The 17,238-nt window shown below is 36.6% G+C and overlaps 3 protein-coding genes across 3 annotated transcripts in view; 2 read left to right on the top strand and 1 right to left on the bottom strand.

Moving 5' to 3' along the window:
* LOC125233159 (synaptogyrin) overlaps positions 1-2,891 on the top strand; it is a 29,023-nt gene extending 26,132 nt beyond the window's left edge. The window contains exon 5 of the mRNA XM_048139047.1: positions 1-2,891. Within this exon, the coding sequence (XP_047995004.1) occupies positions 1-32 (32 nt within the window). The 3' untranslated portion in view covers positions 33-2,891.
* A 4,613-nt stretch (positions 2,892-7,504) lies between these two features.
* On the bottom strand, positions 7,505-11,278 carry LOC125233454 (histone acetyltransferase KAT8-like). Its single transcript, XM_048139486.1, has one exon. The coding sequence runs from the start codon at positions 11,209-11,211 to the stop codon at positions 9,883-9,885; it is 1,329 nt and encodes a 442-aa protein (XP_047995443.1). The 5' UTR covers positions 11,212-11,278; the 3' UTR covers positions 7,505-9,882.
* Positions 11,279-12,599: 1,321 nt separating this feature from the next.
* LOC125233068 (ras-related C3 botulinum toxin substrate 2) overlaps positions 12,600-17,238 on the top strand; it is a 79,596-nt gene continuing 74,957 nt past the window's right edge. The window contains exon 1 of the mRNA XM_048138922.1: positions 12,600-12,909. Coding sequence (XP_047994879.1) covers positions 12,875-12,909 — 35 coding nt within the window. The 5' untranslated portion in view covers positions 12,600-12,874. The remainder of the gene's footprint in view (positions 12,910-17,238) is intronic.

The following is a 17,238-nucleotide window of genomic DNA, read 5'->3' as shown; positions in this document are numbered from 1 at the left end:
GAAACATGGATTACACAGCCCCAACTTACTAAACCCTGCGGTTCGGTTCTCTTGCACTTCTTATTTTATATTCGACGCTACAGTTTTAACGCTTAAGTACTTTACTTTTTCCAAAATCAAAGAAAAAGTACGTACCGTACTCATCCAAGTTTCAGAAAATATCTGCGGAACACTTTATCAAGATTGTATTGTAAGGTCAATGTGAGAAGACCATCTAATAGGTAAGATCGTCTATAACCTCTTTCTTTGCTTCTGACAGTTCTTCGTTGTACATCCATTCCACTTAATTTAAGAGGATCGAAGTTCATACTTGAGCGAAAAACGTTTAACATGAAAATTTTGACCTATGACGGTTTGACGGTCTTCTCCATATTAACCTTGAATGAATATGAAAATTGTATAGTCTCACACAATCTCTTCTGTGCACCATTCAGTCTTGAGATATTTTAAAGCACATTTGCTTGTCTGGAACTTGAATATATAAATCCTATATCTACTGTGGCGTCAAATTGTTTCATCAGGTGCGTTACATTTTGGTGCCCGACTTTGTAGTCCGCGCCGTTTCAACACGTCCATCTTTGTTTTATTAGATATGTTTTAAGTTATAATTTACATTTCATGTTCTCGAATATCTTTTTTGTATTATTTAAGTGTTTTATATATTTTGTTTCTAAGTTTCAAAGAAATAAATAGTAAATGAACCATGTATCGCTTCACAGTACCTGCTTGTAGGTATGTCTATGTACGACAATATTAATCACTATTTATGTATTGTAAAATACCCTATATATTATGTATGTGTAAATAACAAAACGAATACCTATACAAAATCCGTGGCTAGTGAAATCATGGGAAATCCATGTTAATCCTTATGTATTTTTTTCTCTTTCTGTCTTTACAATGCAGGAAAGGGACGTCGCTATTGGCATTCCTTTTGCACAACCTGTTAAGTAAACCAAGGATATACTAGAGACAAATCGCGTTGCCACGTGGCGTGAAGCGAGCCTAGTGTATCCCTGGCTTTATTTAGACAGATGTGTTGTTTTTATTATTGGGATACTTTTTATATGTATTATTTAATTTAATTTTTATGTCTGTCCCGTCGTTTACATCGTGCCATGTCTATAAGCTTTATTGACAAATATTGATACTTCAATCAATTTTTATTTTTAGTCAAAACAAAAATTTTATTTTATTTTAATTTACATAAAAGGACATGATTCCCGTCAACGACTTAACACTTTTGAAGTGTAATTTTTAAATCTGATAGGAATAAATGCAAAAGTTAGTATCAAGTGCATTTTTATAATAAATAAAAATATTTCAATAAAATAATCAAGCTTGAAAACTTTAACAAATGATATGCTAAGTAGGTAGATTAATCTTATAATGGCATATCGATGTATATCTTTTATTTATTTATTCTTTTTAACTATAGGTTATTCGCATATATATTTCAACATACATTCACGTCATACTTGTTTCTTTTTAATAATTGGCAAACATTCTTTGTGTCATGTCGTGATGTTTTAAAATTGTGGTATCAATTTAATAAAATGAGTCACATATTGATCTGCATACAGTATTATATACATAAACATAAATGTTAAGCGCTTAATTCAAATACATAGTATTTTTTTAAAGATGATATTTTAGAATAATGGTATCTCAGTAGTGTGGTTAGGCAATTATAAATCATTATTCTGGTATTTAAAAAGAAAATTAGATAATCTAAGGGTAATTTTATTGTATTGTGAGACATAATACCTACTTCTTATTACCTACCTGCCTGCATGTACGGTATTAAACTGTAAAAAATAAATGAAATCAAAGATGAGTAAAACGAAATAAGAACGAATCAGTCTATAACGATGAGTATTTTCAAAAGCTGTCAATAGATGGCGGTACCTTTCTATAGTTTCTATTTGGATTTTACACTCACCAACTGACAGCTTTTCAAGTGATTCTTCGTTACGAAACATATATTACTAGTATTTACTTGTCTTTGATAGTCATTGTCTTACTCTTGATTCTAAACGGTAGGACATAGACAAGTAATGTGTGTTAGTTCAACAGCCCACCCCAACGCACGGTGGCGCTAGTGTCGGAGTATATACGGGTTGAATGTTGTCGCTATAGATGCTACTTCCAAGTGTTTATGTAAAAACCTTGAAGTCTAAGCGAGCTAAGATTAAGTACAAAATGAATCCAGAATTTTGATTATAAATGCCCGTTGTAGAGGTCGGCTTAGGGTTTACCAAAGATTCATTAGATCTTGAAATCGCGTTAGGTACTGTCAAGTTAAAAATTAGTCCCAGTTGTTACCTTCAAACTGTTTTATTGGCAACAACTGGGAATTTGGGATTTATATAAACTAAAGGAATAATAAATCTGGGTTAAAAAAGGTCTTCTTTCGATCATGTAGAAATAGTCTTTATTTAGTGTATTTGTTTTTGATGATTTTGGTAAACCATATCAGCTGTTTTGTCACTTCCATAGCTTGCACTGTTACTTGTAAAAAGTCTTAGCAATAAATTATTGTCACTATAGCTTGGGTGTACTCATCTACAATGTACGATGTTGTTGCCTACGCTTCGCTTTCATGGTACAGTCAACATCAAATGGATAGTGACGGCGAAGTGATAAAAAAAACTAGAATCAATTGCATGCTGATATTTGGTCACTTTGGCGGTCATTATGTGTTGCTCTTTCATCAGCTTTATGCATATAAAAGAACATTTCTATCAGAAAAGGATCCTTTTCCGACTGGTCTGGCTCAGTCGGTAGTGACGCTGTCTGCTAGTGCTAAGCCGCGGTCTTGGGTTCGAATCCCGGTAAGGGGGTATTTGTGTGATGAGCACAGATCCTGAGTCATGGATGTGTTCTATGTATGTAAGTATGTATTTATCTATCTAAGTATATATATCGTCGCTTAGCACCCATAGTACAAGCTTTGCTTAGTTTGGGGCTAAGTTGATCTGTGTAAGCTGTCCCCAATATTTATTTATTTATCTTTTATGCTCCATGTGCCTAAGGACTCTGAAGGCCACATTTGGTGTTGACTGTAATAGAGTACATCTTATCTATGTATAGAGTTTTAACCATATCAGTCAGGTATGTAAGGGCATAGGTTAGATTAGTATTAGTCCTAAGCCGAAAAGTGAAGTTTTACATTTATATTTCTACTCAAATGTCGGCCTTACCTAATGCACTGAAGAGATAAGGTGGATCAAACCTTTTAATGTAACAGTAACATTATTCATGCAGTAGGTACGGTCAACCAATTGGAACCCTAGGCAACTCTACAACCATGTCAAAACGACAACCAGTAAGAGATTTCTTACAATCTGATTTATAACGTCACTATAACATAGTTCTACAGTGGCCTAGGGTTCCAATGGGTTGGCTGTACCTATTATATTGACGAAAATTGCATTTTATTTTAGCGTTAATTTATTGTACGCATACCAATACACACTTTTAGAATGGAGCCTCAGAAATGGATGATGAGTCCGACCGATTTCGGCCATGGTGACCACTCCGACTCCTATTCAATGTGTAGATAGCCTATCTTTGTAAACTACGTATACATTGAGGTCACGTAAGTACGCCGGTAATATAATTTTCAGAGATGGCCATATATATCTGCAGCTGCGATATTACTAAATTAAATCAGTTATAGATGGCGCCAGCTAAGAACTCTACGTAGCTAGGCAGTTTGTAATATTTACTCGTCTCTGCCTTTATCTATGATAGATTTAAAAAAATGCCCTTTTAATACATGATTGATAGTCGTTATAGTATTTGCTTAATTGTAACAAACTCTTCTGTATCTATAACGATTTAGACAGTACATGTAACCTAGCTGTAGATATGTAACACATGTTGGTTAGAATCTGTTCTGACGATAATGAAAAACTATTAAACAATTGAATAAAACAAAAAAATGTCGTAATAAGTGTTGAATATTAACGCTAAATCGTTCAGTGTTTGGTGAGTACTTAATATTAAGGTAGATATGTATAAAAGTTCGTTTACATTTATCTTGTTTATGTTAAACCAAAGGAAATCGATACCAAAGTTTGCCGAACTGAACTAAGAAATGATTGTTAAAATCTGAATTATGTAAAAACTCTAACACTACAAAATCTAAGTAAATGAGCATTTCTTCGTTCTATTTCTGGCTGTGCAAGGACCTAAGTACCTATTAAGTTTTATTTTCCGATAGTCCTAACTTTATAATAATTGTTGTGAGTGCACATTTAAACATTCATGTCGTTTGATACATAATGTAACAAAAATCGTGTTGATGTAATGAAGACGAGCACTGACGCATTTCGTACATTGGCCCGCCATTTCATATCTCCATTGCGCGTACCTACAATTTATACTATTCTATTTTTAAGTTTTCATAGAATTAACCAAAAATCTTATAAATTAGCCAGGAATCTTGACTGTGTTTTATGTTTTAATAAAAAAACGTGCCTGAATATATCCGTATCTCCACGGGAGCCAGTTGACCACTGACCTCTTGATACATGTTGAACTACAGCGCCATCTGTTATTCATGGATGTCAAACTTGGAAACATTTTTTGCTTAGGTTGACCTCTCTTTACAGAATACAGATTCTGACTAACTAGGTCATTGAACTATGTGTTACGGTGATAAAATTGATAACGCCACACTGTAGTTACTTTACCAGATGCCCGATTATTGTCTGACCCAAAATGATAAGATTATCTAATGGTCTGTGTACCTACCTAATGTCAACTAACCACAATCAAAAGCTAGCAATTCCGTGATGTCATCAGGCATTTCGGTAGGTATACGCAGAATTTCTGTATGTGTGCACGCATCCTTAGGGTAGGTACCTAGTAATAATAAGGGCTGGCACAGGCGGGCGATAAACTGAGAACCTTTTCATCTAATTGTGATCTCCTGTACATTGACGCACAAAATGTATCAAACGGTATTTAGTTTAAATCGTACACCCTTCCATTATGTTAAAATGTAAGTGTTCAGTAATGTGCATAAATATGAATTAAATGAAAAATAAATTGGATTGATAGATACTGTGAGCTTGTGTTTTTATTTTGTACCCGTCCATACCTACATCAAATATTATAAAGCAATAAATAGTACATTGTGTATTAAGGGGCTGACAACACCCAATTGCGTAAAATTGATGTTACTTGCGAAGTTTTTTTAGACAAACTATTAGTTTTAGTAAGGCAAGTAAATTATATGTTATTATTCATTATATTTCAAAGAACATAGCCGTATTCGATACACGATTTGAGCAATTCCCGTTTAGTTTGTACATTTGGATCACGTCTCCGATTTTGATAAAAATTGGTAGGCTGATAGAGTTCATGATGCTGAGCAAGATCCACTAGGTTTCCCAAAATGTCCTATGTAGTTTGTATGAAACCTTCCTTTTTTGTTACCAGATTTCTATACATTTTCGGTAACAAAAAAGGAAAGTTTCATACAATCAACATAGGACATTTTGGGAAACCTAGTGGATCTTGCTGAGCATCATGGAAATCGGATTGATAGAAAAAAATTGCAAAGATTGGTCTCGAGTTCGTCATTAACACTTTCGCAACCAGGCTAAATTTCGAACAATACCCCAGAAACCGACAGTACCCGATAGTCGGGCAACGACGTGCAACTCAATGCCGGACGCCGCGAACCCGATAGTCGGGCAAGCGGCGGACGCTCAGGGCTGTGCCAAGTAACTTTCGTATACGTGCATAAAATGAAAGAGTGCGTAGCACAATGTCGAAAATCAAATGTTCTAAGTACGAAATTCCGAAAGACATGACATCGAAAATCAAAATTGCTAATGTACGAAATTCCTAAATTCAACAGTGAAGTTAACTCCTCTTCGCGTAATTGTGGCTGAGAGTTGTGCTCATCAACTACTGCATCCTCGCCGAATATATTTATTAAGTCTCGCTCAATGTCATCTGGACCACGAGCATTCGCCATCGTCGTAGTAGAAACAACCAAATTAATTATCAATTCCAATCAGAGGCAAAACCACAAAGTCCAGTAAGAAAGCAGAAGTCACAGTTGTCCAGAAACAAGCCGATAGTCGTCAAAATAAAAATTAACACAACACGACAACGTCCAAAGCACATCACAAACCATTACGGAATGGCTCGGACTCGGATTGCAAATTTTACACCGTGACCGGTGTGAAAAACCCGAGTCGCAAACTTCAAATAGATAAGGGATGGTAAACAACATCTCCAGGGTTAAGTGTATGATCACAGTAACTACATTCTTTTGTCAAAGAAATTGCGACCTTATGGTATGTGTACTAGCGTACTAATTATCGTAACTATTCAAAGCTACTTGTTACGTTTTGCTTCCACGCAGTTGCAGTGCAGTGCTGTTTTATGACTGACCTATTGTCTTTTTCTGAGAACTGCCGCTTAGAAATTAGAATGTTGTTAGGTTCTTAGTTGAATTTCTTGGTTTATTTTTCTCCGAATTTTGTTTCACTAAAATCATCCTATGAGTACCTACTCTATCACTCTTAAATATTCGTAAACACAAATTAGGTTGTACGATTTACGAAAATTCTAACTCCTATTGATACATACCCGTGTATGCGATTTAACGTAACCAACTAATAAGAATTATTATTTTGTAATCGCATTAGGTAAAGTAAATAAAAATACAAAGTGAATTAATAAATATAATAATCAACTGTACCAACTTTTCGACCACATAAGTACATTATAATCAGAAGACAGTCAGTGGCAGCCCTAAGGTAGCGAAGATGCAAAGCTTGCCCGACTATCGGGTACGTTGGCGTCGCGTGAAGGTTTATAGCTCTTGCTCGACTATCGGGTATGCCGGCATCTGAGTAAAGTTTACGAGTACCCGATTGTCGGGTACGCGGTGTCCAATGTGACGGTTGTGTGTCGTTCAATTATTCACTTAGTTGTCTTTAGTTAATATTATAATAACAAATATATACATATCTAAAATACTAACGAAACATTTTGCACAAATAATGCATCTTTCTATTTTATTTTAATATTTTTCCGCACTTTTCGTACCTAGCCGCCCTCTTTTAGTGACATCGCGCTCTCACTTACTCCCATACGATTAGACAGTGTACGCTAGCGTCAAGGCCATTTGGTGCTGTCAGCGTCTTAAGGGCAGAAAGTGTTCGGCGTCGGGCTTCAAACAGCTTCTTGTTTGTTATATTTAAATTTATGGTGATATACACAATGTTTTTCGTCACACTCGCGAAGTAATAACCAAATTTAAAAAATATATGTATTGACATACCTACGTCGAACATTCATCCGCCATCTTGTAATTTTTGACAGGTCGTGGAAGGCAGGTATTCACTTTACCGCCCTAGGGCGGTAGATAAGACCATTACGTGTCAGCATGCAGGCATGTAATAACACCGTTTACAAACGTGTAAAAAAATATATTACACAGGGAATGAATTGAATAATGGAATAAAATAACATCTTAGCTTTCTTTTTTTAATCACCATCCAACTTTCGACACATTTTTCTTACAATAAAGAATTATCACAAAAACTGTAATAACTGACGATTCACAGAATCTAATCAAATATGCAATGGGAAGATCTTTAAAATTTTAGCAACTTGATACACAAATTGAAAACTGAAGACTGCACATTGCTTACAATTAACATTAAAAGCTACAAATACACAAATTCTAACTTATAAACTAAAGGTAGTCAAATTGTTCAAAAGAAGGCTTACAATAATAGAACACTGGGTAGTTTTATAAACTGGATCCGTCTGATTAGTTTCATAATTGAATTGAATTGACTAAATATTACAGAATTCCTGTAAATATTTATGCAGGCGTCTAGAGGGTCCTTACTATCAAGCGGGCCGTATAACAGCGTTTGCAACCAACGTGGTATCTAAAAAAAGTGTAGTGGTCATGTTTGAAATCTGCCATCTAGCGGAATTTTCACGAAACTGTTTCTAGGGCAGGCGGGCGCCAATTTTAAACGTGTTTTGAGCCAGCTACAAGGATGATGCAACATCCCGGTATCTCACGTCAGACTATAGATATTTTAAAGGTCTGACATAACAGGTCATTCACCTTATACCGCTCAGTGTGTACATACTAATATGTTATTAAATAACTGAAGTTATTTGAGACGAAAAAACATACTGAATGTTATTAAATTTAGTATCTTTCTGCATAGTCATTAAGGTGGATATTTAAAAGAGAAGTTATTTTTTTTTGGTAATGTTCAGTCCAAATTATTACTATACAAATACAAAGGCCATCCTAACACCAATAATATTGGTAAAAATTGTTAGAAGTTAAGGAAGTAATAATTCTTCATGAAAAAATTGTATGGATAGAAAAATGTGCCTAATAACCATTTTTTTCTTACATTGGTGCTTGGGTACATTAACTAAAATATTAAAAATATCGGGTTCAGAATTATAGAAGTTATATAACTGGATAGTTAAGACAATTCTTCTTGAATGCTTCTAAATCAAATTATAGTATACTAATTTTGATTCACATTTATGATACAATACCATAACAAATAAAATTGTGAACTTTTTAAGAAGAGGTAAATGTTTTGTACATATCACCAAATGATTGAACCTAACACTAGGCTATTTTTTAACTTAAAATGAACTTAAGATTAGTATCACTATTACCAGTACAGGAACTGAATGAGAAGTAAAAGCAACATTGCTTCAGATCTAGATTTCAATAAAAACTGGCAACAAATATTAAATTATAAAAATGCACTTTTAGTGCCAAGTTATACAATAATGTAATGGGCTTGGTTGTCACTATTTTTCCTTATCTTATCTGATAATTATGGCTTACATGAACTACAATATTTACAGAATCTTTACTTGCTAGTGGAAAAAACAACCAAATTAATAGACATGCAACATTCGAAAGTATGTAAAAAACAAGGTGCCTATATCTGGATAGGTACATACAATTTCTAGCTAGCTAATGAAATAGTTTTAGGCTCAATACTTTCAAGTTTTGTATGTCTATGAGTTTAGATGCCTTCAGCTATGCACAAAACAAGTAAATTTACTCTCACTTTGTAACATAGTTTTAATACTTAATATTTACTTACTTACTTACTGTGATGGCTCAGCGACCCGAAGTGGATCTTGGCCTCCGACACTAGATTCCGCCATTCGCTCCTATCCTCGCAGGTCTTTCTGGACCTCGTCGATCCATCGGTACCTGGGCCTTCCGACAGGCCGTTTTTCAGTAGATCGCCACAAGTGAGCTCTTTTGGCCGCACGATCCTCTCCCATCCTCTCGTTATGAGACCAACACTTAATATTTACTAGCATATTTTTTTTTTGGGTTTTTTTCGCTCTTGAGGCTAGCAATGGAATCACTATTATTTAATTAATACAGAAATCCTTGCTAGGACATGAATGCTATCAACAAATGCAGTGCAATATGACTTACCCTATGACCCCAATAAATCAGATTAAGACTTGTGAATATAATATAATTCAAACAATATTTTGAAATTCATTGAATTGCGGAATATTAAATAGAGAGTTAATTATTTAAAACAAGACATAGCTCTATCCTGTCGCACATATTTACATGGCTAACAGGGGAATAGTGGGATACAACTCATCTTTAAACAAATTGATCTAAATAATTGGCAATATTCAAATTAGCATAAAAATGAGGCTTGAGGGCAAGTGTAACTGCATAATAACTAATTTCATAATAATACTCTAGTCAAGAGTCCTCACTGCATGCAGTTGTAAAATAAGATTAAACAGGCCTGTACCTAGAGAATCCTTTGGTAGCAACTAACGGTGTAATCTTCTCTAGGCCCTGCCTGTTAGCCTGTACTATTTTTTAGCCTTGGCCGAATGCCCCTGCTTGTTCGGAGGCACCCACCTCAGTGCCGATGGATCTACACACAGCCGAGGCTTCTTGAAATGAGAGCTTGCAAGCTGCTCTGCAACTATTTTTGGAGTTACACAGATCACATGCTGACCCTTCCAATATTTCACCATATTCATGGACTGGAGTGTAGATATAATGTCTGTTTGTGATATTCCTGTCATTTGACCGAGATCTTTGATGCTCAATGTGCCGCGACTTGCACTCAACACTTCCAACAGCACATAGGACCAGTATGATCGATAACTGAGCTTGCCAAGGTCTGACAATGGCTTCTCCGGGCTACCAACCACTTGTTCTAGTCTTGAAAGCTCATAACTAAATGCGATCAGCAGCTTGCCATAGCCTTGTCTCTGGTATGGAGGTAGGGTTAGTATACAAGCTACATTGTTACCTTCAGGAGAGTCCTTCTCTTTAGAAAAGTATCCAACTAGGTGGGCACCCTGCTTGTCCACTTCACACAATATGTAGAATAAGAACTGTTCTATATCAAAATACAATGTTTTATGGTCTAAAAATAACTTTGCTAGTAAACATAGATTCTGGCAATAAATCTTATGCTCTTTTCCATCCGCTTCAAATATTGCAATGGTGCCTTTTCTGTATATTTCACTGCCCTGTGGTTGTCTTGCTGTACACTCACTGAGATGATACCTGTATGTTTTCTCCATTCTCATATATTTTAAGCAGTATTCACATATCCATAGTTTAGATTGTTTACCATATTCATCTGGATAAGGACTAAAATACCAAGTATCGATCTCGTATTTTCCTATTTGAATTTTGTCGATATACTTGACTTTCGTGATAGCTTCATGTTCCTTTTCGAGTGCAGCGGTGGTGGGGTCCATTTCTGCATAGGACTTCTGGACGTGGTTGATCTCGTCATGTTTACGTTTCTGATTCCGCGTTATCTTCCGGCCGGACTTATCGGTGAGCAGGTGGTCGGAATTTAAATTGTTATTCGACTGCTCGCACATGTCAAACCTATCGGACATGACGCGATGGCGGGAAACCCACTCGTCGAGCCTTCGGTCGTAGCCCACATAGTGCACATAATATTCGAAACCGGAGTCCGCGGCGTTGTACCGCGTTTGAATTATCTCCGCCGGGTGCCATGACTCATCTGAACGCCGCACTAAATAATGCTCTCCTATGTCAAGGGGCTGCTCTTGTGTCGATTCCGAGTCTTCCTGATCTGCACTGCGACACTCCGGGTTTGGTAATTCATTATTAACAATGGGTTTTTCCAGTTCTTTATCACCTTTAGCCATAGTTGTTAAAAACTCGATAGTATCACGCAATACCGCGCAACTACCGTTGTGGCTACTGCAGGCACTGCAGCCATAGTACAACCATAGACTATAGAGCGAAGCAGCGCAAATCAACGAGGCGCAAAATCTGCTGCAAGGCCCCGCGCACACGGAGGCAACAGTTGCTCGGCGACTTTCGTATTTGTATGAAAAGTTGCGTCGCCTCGTGTGCTAGGCTTGTGTCGTTCACGAACTATGAACTGTTAGGAATAAAATCCCATCAATGACCGAAATGAACTGAATCTTTCCGTGGTCTGAGAATCGGTCTTTGCTCATTTAGTTCAGTATAGGATCGGCGAGCGCGAGCGGTTTGGATCGAGAACGAATGTGTGACTGCGCCGACCGAGAGCGAGAGCTACTTAGCAGAGCAACAAAAAAAGTCAAGTTTTCATATTAAACTTCGGTTACTTACAACCTTTCGGCCCGGAATGTTACTATCTGTGGACTATTCGTATAATTTTGACACTATTCGGTCCCATTCGTTCTGATCTTTCCGACCGCAGTGGTCTCTGGTCTGGCTGAACTAAATGAGCAAAAGACCTAAAAGAGCGAACTAGTTCATGGGAGCGATTGAACGAGATCGGAGCGCTCCGATCAACGAACGAAACGGCACAAGCCTATCGTGTGCGCACCTTTATACTAGCCCATAGACCGAGCGACGGAGACAAGACAATACAGTTTCGTCTCCCGTCTGTGGGGGCCCTAAAAAAAATACATGACTAGAGTATACCATCCTCATACACAAGTGATTTCCGGTTTTCTAAACTTTACCGATTATAAAATAATACTGTTTTATTGTGAGAAAAGTAACAGCCTTTAAAACTAATATTAGTTTACATTGTTATCATCAAAAAAAGTAGTGATTCAATGCTCTTTTGGTTAACATATAAATAAATACAGGAAATTTGTAACTCTGATTTTTTTATATATTTATTTTGTCTATGTTCATATTTAAAAAAAAATGTTCGTCTATGGTTGGTAGTGTTACTAGCTTTGAAGTTTTATCTAACATTTTAGGGAAAATATAAGTAAATTACATATATGAATTTTTAATATTATTTTGTACCATTTAACAAAACTGAGAATAATATTTACTTTATACATAATCATTAACGTAATAAAGCGTATTCAATCAATAATTACTGACCAACAGCTACAGCTATTAATGAACTACATATATTGGTTTTAGTGATCACAATTAACTAAAAGAAGTTTCTCTGAACTTACTTTATCTATTCTATCCTTAAACAGTACTATTAAAATGTTAGAAAAATCTGCTAGTAGACAAAATAATTTGAAAAATCTGGGGGCTCCGCGAATTTGTTAATCTTACATATGGCAACATTATTTTAATGCCGTTGGTGTAATCGTTGACGGCGAACGAGACGTCTCCGAGTGAACGGTGATTTCGTGAACAAATTGTTCTTATCGCTACTACAGAGATATGAAATTAATATTGTTATCTAAAAACTGTGCTGTTCATTTATACGAGTGTTGATTGTGTGCTGTTGTGTATTGATTACATCTGGACGTGTTATTTGTGTGGAGTGTTTGACGGAGGAATTGGGGAGATAGCTTGTGTAATTGTGCTTTATTAGTTCAAACGTCTCTGTAATCAGGAGAAATGCAGGCGATCAAATGCGTTGTGGTTGGCGACGGGTAAGTTATTGTCCTAACCGTGTTATTTTCTACACTGTTACTGGCCGACTTGCAATACACTTCACGTTACATGGTACTGACGTCATTTTTAAATTGATGTGTTTAAATTTATGTTCCTTCTATTAGTACCTTTGTACCGAGGCGTATGTATTGTTAGTTATTCTAGATTACTGTATTTGTTATTGTGTGGATGTGGGAATGTGGCAGTTTAATTCTTAGAGAGATTCTAAAGGTATATTTGGACTGTATTAAGCAAAAGCAAAGCATAACCAACAATAGTAGTAGTTGTTTATTGTTTTTGCCTTATTACGATGAGATAATTGTGTAATTTGCTACACATAGAACTTGTTTATTGAAAGAACTCAAATAATATCACATGAAAGAGCAACTACTAGTGATTTTTACACCAGTACTGTAATAAAATGAATACTCGTTATGCATCAACAACATCAATTAAATTATGTATTACAAATATAGTAAAAGAAATTAAAGCAGCCAAAGAGCCCAAGCTGCATATCATTCCCTATCCAATCGTGTTGTAGCGGCTTGGAACCGTTTACCGGATAGTGTTGTTACTGCTCCCACAGTGAATGCGTTTAAAAACAGACTAGACAAGTGGCTTTTAAATAATAAGATAGTGACATGACTTTGCTAACTATAAATCATGAGACACTGTGTGACATAGGCTCATCAGCTGAATAGCTGCTCGCCTATAATTGAATAATAATAATAAGATACCTTAAATAACACTAAACAGTTTACCGCCCAGTTTAGCTTTGATGTTAGTGTGTTTTTTAACCCCCGACGCAAAAACGAAGGGGTGTTATAAGTTTGACGTGTCTGTCTGTCTGTCTGTCTGTCTGTCTGTTTGTCTGTCTGTCTGTGTATGTGTCTGTCTGTGGCATCGTAGCTCCCGAACGGATGAACCGATTTAGATTTAGTTTTTTTTTGTCTGAAAGCTGAGTTAGTCGGGAGTGTTCTTAGCCATGTTTCTTGAAAATCGGTCTACTATGTCGCAGTCGGGGGTTTTCCAAAAATTTTAATTTTGTGGTTAGGTTATTAGACAGTAGACATTATAATAACTGTTCTAATCTTCCCTTATAATTGTCATTTTAGAACAGTACTAAGATTGAAGAACAGTACTAAGATTGCAATTGAAGTGGTATTCCTATACTTAACCCTTTACCGCTTGTGACGTATACAATATTTGTTAAAATTTGAACTATAACAGTTGTCAGTAGAGTGGAATTTACAAAGGCCAAATATAGAACAATATGCGGTAAAGGGTTAACATCTAGCGCCTATTTTGCATGAGAAGGATCTTCTCTTTCCACACAAAGTGACTGGTAATTTATATCCCGTATTAAACAAATCATAATACATAATATCTTGTCCTGAAACTTCCTGGTCCGCGCAGCTAAACTGTGGACAGTGCTGCATATTTCCAGACTGATATGACCTTCAAACCTTCAAGAAAAGAGCATACACCCGTCTTAAACAATGCACCTGCAACACTTCTGATGTTTCTGGGGTCCATGGGCAGCAGTGGTCGCTTACCATTAGGTGACCTGTCTGCTTGTTTGCCTCCTATCCCATTAAAAAAGTATACTCAGATAAAATTACCCAATTTACATTAAAAGCAAGCAAAAAAGTTTTTATTAGAACATACTATAGTAGCAGTTATCAGTTTCTGATAATGATAATGCAAAGTGGAAATAAAGTTTGATAAAAGATAAATTCTGGCAAAACTGTAATGATAAACTAATTTCTGTGACTTTTTCTGATGACTCATGCCTTTGTTGTCGATAATGTAACCAATAGTTAACCAATAAAATTTCCTTGTACTGATTTGGGTAAATCCCTTATGTTTCTTCACAAGGAAGGGGTCACAATTCAATTCACTGCCCTATAAAGTCTAAGGGACCGGCCACACTTAAGAGACGCATGTCCTGAGGTGCGGAACGGACGTCCGCGCCACGCCGCCTGAATAATTCAAAAAACGTCTCCTCAGTACATTTTGTATAGGTGACCGGCCACATCAGAGCGTCGCGTGTCTCGGGGCGCGCAACGGACGTCCGCGCCACGCCACCTGAGTGTAATTCAAAAAACGTCTCCTCAGTACATTTTGTATAGGAAGGACGTAAGACGCGCCCCAGGTGGCGTGGCGGCGGCGTCCAGGAGACGCTTTTTGAATTACACTCAGGTGGCGTGGCGCGGACGTCCGTTGCGCGCCCCGAGACACGCGACGCTCTGTAGGCCTAGCACATGATGGCCGCGAGAGTATGTCGCCGCGAGATAGATGACACGTCTTCTTCTAACTGTATTAATGACATAAGGACGGGTAGTCTATCTCGCGGCGACATACTCTCGCGGCAATCATGTGCTAGGCCTACAGATGTGGCCGGTACCTAGGAAGGATGTAAGACGCGCCCCAGGTGGCGTGGCGGCGGCGTGGCGCGCGCCGCGCCGCCTGGGGGCGCGTCTTACGTCCTTCCTATACAAAATGTTCTGAGGAGACGTTTTATGAATTACATTCAGGCGGCGTGGCGGAGACGTCCGTTGCGCGCCCCGAGACACGCGACGCTTAAGTGGGAACGCTGCCTAATTGTGTGTAGTTGGATTTTTAAAATCACTGAATACACATGTAATTATGTACAGTCAGTGAAGTAACTAGCTGTAGAGATGCAAAGTGAATATTTTTGCTGGCTGTTCATTAGGAGTTTCATATACACTGTGGGCCTGAATAACCCGAAATATTTTAACAGTGTATTTCCAACTACAATTAGAGACTATAATGTCATTATAAACTTTTCTGGATAATCACTTAGTTTCAGAGTTATTATTATTACCAATTGAAAAAAAGAAATTCTTATTGTTACTTAGTACAAAAGGCCTTTTAACGGCGTTGCCATTATGGAGAATAGTCATTAATAGATGGCAAAGTGAGAAGTAAAACCTTTTAAAAATTATGTTTTTAGAAAAAAAAACGTTAAAACTCATTTTATGAATAACATTTACTTTTTATGTGATAAAAAGCAAAAAATAATAAACCTTTGAATTCAGATTTCTTATCGTATTGCAATAATCTAAACATCCAAATTATAAACAAATCAATTATTTTTGCAGTCGGTACCAGACCTGTTCGTCGCCTTGCTATTGCCTGTTTGCCCCATCCAACCATACGCAGGCTGGCACCGACTCCAAAAATAATTGATTTGTTTATAATTTGGATGTTTAGATTATTGCAATACGATAAGAAATCTGAATTCAAAGGTTTATTATTTTTTGCTTTTTAGTTTCTCCGTGTTTTGTAACGCGCTTATTTTTGAAGGCGGTTTTATTTTTTGTTAAAAAACTTTATTTATTTGTTGATTTTTAGTGGTTCCTATTGATATTATATGTATCAGTCCGAATACATGTACACTAGTGAAAGAATTATCCTTTAACTCCTAACCATTGAGGAGTTGACCTTCCATCATCAGCTCAGCTACATAAAATTATTACGATCAGGCGTAACTACTGGTTTACCTTTGAAAAATACACTGAAAACATTACATGTGCCTATAACATTTGAAGAGTTTCCTCGATTTCTCCAGGATCCCATCATCAGACCCTGACTTGGTGCCAATGGGACCATCTCGGGGTTATACCCGTTCGATCAAAAAAAAAAATTTTGAAAATCGGTCCACAATTCTCGGAGATATCAAGGAACATACATACAAAAAAAAAAAAACATTCAGTCGAATTGAGAACCTCCTCCTTTTTTGAAGTCGGTTAAAAATACGTCATGCTCCACGGCAGCGCCACCTTAGCTTTGATGAACATAAACATATGGAAAAATATCTATATAAAGTCTATAAAATTCTAGACTAGTTAAAAAAAATTCTATGTATCTAGTTTCGTCGTGAGCTCTTATACATTGTGGCGCTGCTGTAGAGCATACTCCACAGCAGCGCCACCATAAAATATCAATTACTGCATATGGTACAGGCACGTATATGGCTTCAAATAATTCTATAACAATTCTATATTGACCTTGCTTACGAAATCCCTACTTTTATTTACCATTTAGGAAAATACGATGCCACAAACCTTTTGTAAGAAATAATTATCGCAGCGCCTTATTGAAAATCTCGGCAAAATTGTTAGTGTATTTGCCTTTATTTTTTATTAAGGCGCTGCGATAATTATTTGTTTTAAAAGATTTGTGGCATCGTACTTTCCTACTTGCAAAATAAAAGTAGGGATTTTGTAAGCTAGGTCAATATTGAATTGTTATAGAATTATTTGAAGCCATATACGTGCCTGTACCATATGCAGTAATTGATA

This window comes from Leguminivora glycinivorella, chromosome 14 (assembly GCF_023078275.1).
Source record: "Leguminivora glycinivorella isolate SPB_JAAS2020 chromosome 14, LegGlyc_1.1, whole genome shotgun sequence".
NCBI lineage: Eukaryota > Metazoa > Arthropoda > Insecta > Lepidoptera > Tortricidae > Leguminivora > Leguminivora glycinivorella.
This window is presented reverse-complemented; position numbering and strand designations above follow the sequence as displayed.

Bases quoted from the DNA above. Each gene is read 5' to 3' on its own strand.
- LOC125233454 (XM_048139486.1), bottom strand. From the start codon at position 11,211: ATGGCTAAAGGTGATAAAGAACTGGAAAAACCCATTGTTAATAATGAA.